The 2,878-nt window shown below is 42.1% G+C and overlaps 1 protein-coding gene across 1 annotated transcript; it reads right to left on the bottom strand.

Moving 5' to 3' along the window:
* Positions 1-1,343: 1,343 nt before the first annotated feature.
* Positions 1,344-2,820, bottom strand: LOC124894157. The gene is made up of 4 exons (XM_047404900.1): positions 2,708-2,820; positions 1,972-2,662; positions 1,550-1,788; positions 1,344-1,374 (listed from the first exon to the last, which is right to left on the bottom strand). Exons 1-4 carry the CDS (start codon positions 2,818-2,820, stop codon positions 1,344-1,346), a joined length of 1,074 nt encoding a protein of 357 aa, XP_047260856.1.
* Between the last annotated feature and the right edge of the window lie 58 nt (positions 2,821-2,878).

The following is a 2,878-nucleotide window of genomic DNA, read 5'->3' as shown; positions in this document are numbered from 1 at the left end:
AAACACTCCTTTTAGGTCATGATACATCTTAGTAGATCCTGGGTGGATGGAATATCTTGAATGATGGGCTTCTTCCATTATTCTCCTTCTGAGTCTATTAACATCAGGCACACACAATCTGTTTTGGCAATAAAGTACTCCATCTTGTGTAAGCCTAAACTCCTTCATTATACCCTGACTTACTTTCTCCTTAAGGCATTGTAGAATAGGATCATAACACTGTTTTTCTTTCACTTCCCTTATCAATGAAGAATCGGTAGCATTATGTACAATAATATCCTTCCTTGGAGTTTCGAGTAGACGAACACCTAGATTGGCTAGTTGACGCAGATCCTTAGCCATGCCTTGCTTTACCCCTTTCTGATCACTGGTACTCATGAGTGTCTTACGACTTAGAGCATCAGCCACCACATTTGCTTTCCCTGGATGGTATAATATATCAATATCATAATCTTTTATTAACTCTAGCCACCTCCGCTGCCTCAAATTTAGATCTTTCTGCTTGAAAATATACTGTAAACTCTTATGATCTGTATATATGTTCACGTGTATCCCATACAAATAGTGGCGCCATATCTTTAAAGCAAATACAACCGCTGCTAGCTCAAGATCATGTGTTGGGTAGTTTTTCTCGTGTGGTCTCAATTGTCTCGAGGCATAAGCAATCACTTTACCATGTTGTGTTAGTACACACCCTAAACCAACTCCTGAAGCATCACAATACACTGCATATCCCTCTGAGCCTTCTGGAAGCACTAGCACAGGTGCTGAGGTTAGCCTACTTTTCAACTCTTGAAAGCTCCTTTCACATGCATCATTCCATTGGAATTTGGTTTCCTTGTGAGTTAGCTTAGTAAGAGGTGCAGATATAGAAGAAAAACCTTCAACAAACCTTCTGTAATAACCTGCCAATCCAAGGAAGCTTCGAACTTCTGTAGGTGTCGTTGGCCTTGGCCAATCTTTCACAGCCTCTATCTTTTGTGAATCCACCCTTATTCCTTCATTCGATACAATATGGCCCAAAAATGCCACTGACTTTAACCAAAATTCACATTTGGAAAACTTAGCATACAACCGGCGATCACGGAGAACTTGTAGCACTAGTCGTAAATGATTTGCATGGTCCTCTTCTGACCTTGAATACACCAGAATATCATCTATAAATACTATCACGAACACATCCAGGAAAGGCTTGAACACTCTATTCATCAAATCCATAAAAACTGCTGGTGCATTCGTTAGCCCAAACGACATAACAAGAAATTCAAAGTGGCCATATCTGGTTCGGAAAGCTGTCTTAGATATATCCTTTTCCTTCACCCTCACCTAATGATAACCTGATCTCAAATCGATCTTTGAAAAGTATTTGGCACCCTGTAACTGATCAAACAAGTCATCAATTCTGGGGAGGGGATATTTATTCTTAATTGTCACCCTATTCAGTTGTCGGTAGTCAATACACATCCTCAATGTGCCATCCTTTTTACGCACAAATAAAACTGGTGCACCCCAAGGGGACACACTAGGCCTTATAAAACCCTTTTCTAACAAGTCTTTCAGTTGCTCCTTTAACTCACGTAATTCTGCCGGGGCCATTCTATATGGAGGGATAGAGATAGGCTCAGTGCCTGGTAATAAGTCAATACCAAAGTCTATTTCTCGTTCTGGAGGCAAACCAGGGAGTTCCTCAGGAAAGACATCAATAAATTCATTCACTATTGGAACAGACTGGATAGTTGGTGATTCTGCCTCCACATCTCTTACTCTAACGAGATGACATATATATCCCTTTGATATCATTTTTCTGGCTTTAAAATAAGAGATAAACCTCCCTTTTGGTGCCCCAATATTGCCTTCCCATTCAAGGACTGCTTCATTTGGAAAGTGAAAATACACTCTCTTGGTTCGGCAGTCAACGGTGGCATAGCAAGAAGCCAACCAATCCATACCCATTATAACATCAAATTCTACCATTTCTAACTCGATAAGATCAGCTAATGTATCTCGGTCGCAGATAGTCACTATGCAGTCACAATAGACTCTTCTAGCTATAATCGACTCCCCAGTTGGTGTAGACACCGCAAGTGGTTGATTCAATAATTTAGGTGTTCTACCAAGCTTCCCAGCAACTAATGGAGTAATATATGACAATGTAGAACCAGGGTCAATTAATGCATACGCTTTATGTGAGAAGATGGACAATGTACCTATAACCACATCGGGTGAAGCTTCCAGGTTCTGTCGAGTCCCTAGAGCATATGTGCGATTTTGGGCCACGCTGGAACTAGCTGTCCCTCTAATACCTCTGCCGCGACCTATAGGAAATTGCTCACCTCTACCTGATGGAGGCACTGATGATGATGATGCAACAGCTGATCCAGTAGGTTGTGCCATATCACCCCTGCATCTTCTTGGGCAATCTTTTATTACATGCCCTGGCATACCACACCAATAACAAACATCTGTTCCCATGCGACACGCACCTATATGATATCTCCCACATTGTCTGCAAGGCTGCCTAGGAGGCATTTGCTGGCTTCCCGAATATCTTGTTGTCCGTGTACCTTGGCCCTCACTTCTCTGCCCAAATTGATCATTTCTAGACCCTTGAAGTTGTGGTGGAGTACTAGCTGTAGAGTAAGAGGATGATGGCCTGGGTGGCCTGTTAGAAAATCGTGGCCTAAACTCACCCTAGGGTGGTGTAAACTGTCCTGTAGATCTGGCCCTCTTGGCTTGCCCCCTTTCTATCTCTTGTGCCCTCCTTCTTTGTCTCTGATCCTCCAGTTTCTGTGCAAAAGCTTGCATCCTCGCTATATCCATGTCTTTATTCAAAGAAGCAATGGTACAATCTCTAACCAAATATGAATCCAACCTATCC

This window comes from Capsicum annuum, unplaced genomic scaffold, assembly GCF_002878395.1.
Source record: "Capsicum annuum cultivar UCD-10X-F1 unplaced genomic scaffold, UCD10Xv1.1 ctg70699, whole genome shotgun sequence".
NCBI lineage: Eukaryota > Viridiplantae > Streptophyta > Magnoliopsida > Solanales > Solanaceae > Capsicum > Capsicum annuum.
The sequence above is the reverse complement of the archived record's forward strand: the minus strand, read 5'-3'. Positions and strand labels throughout refer to the sequence as shown.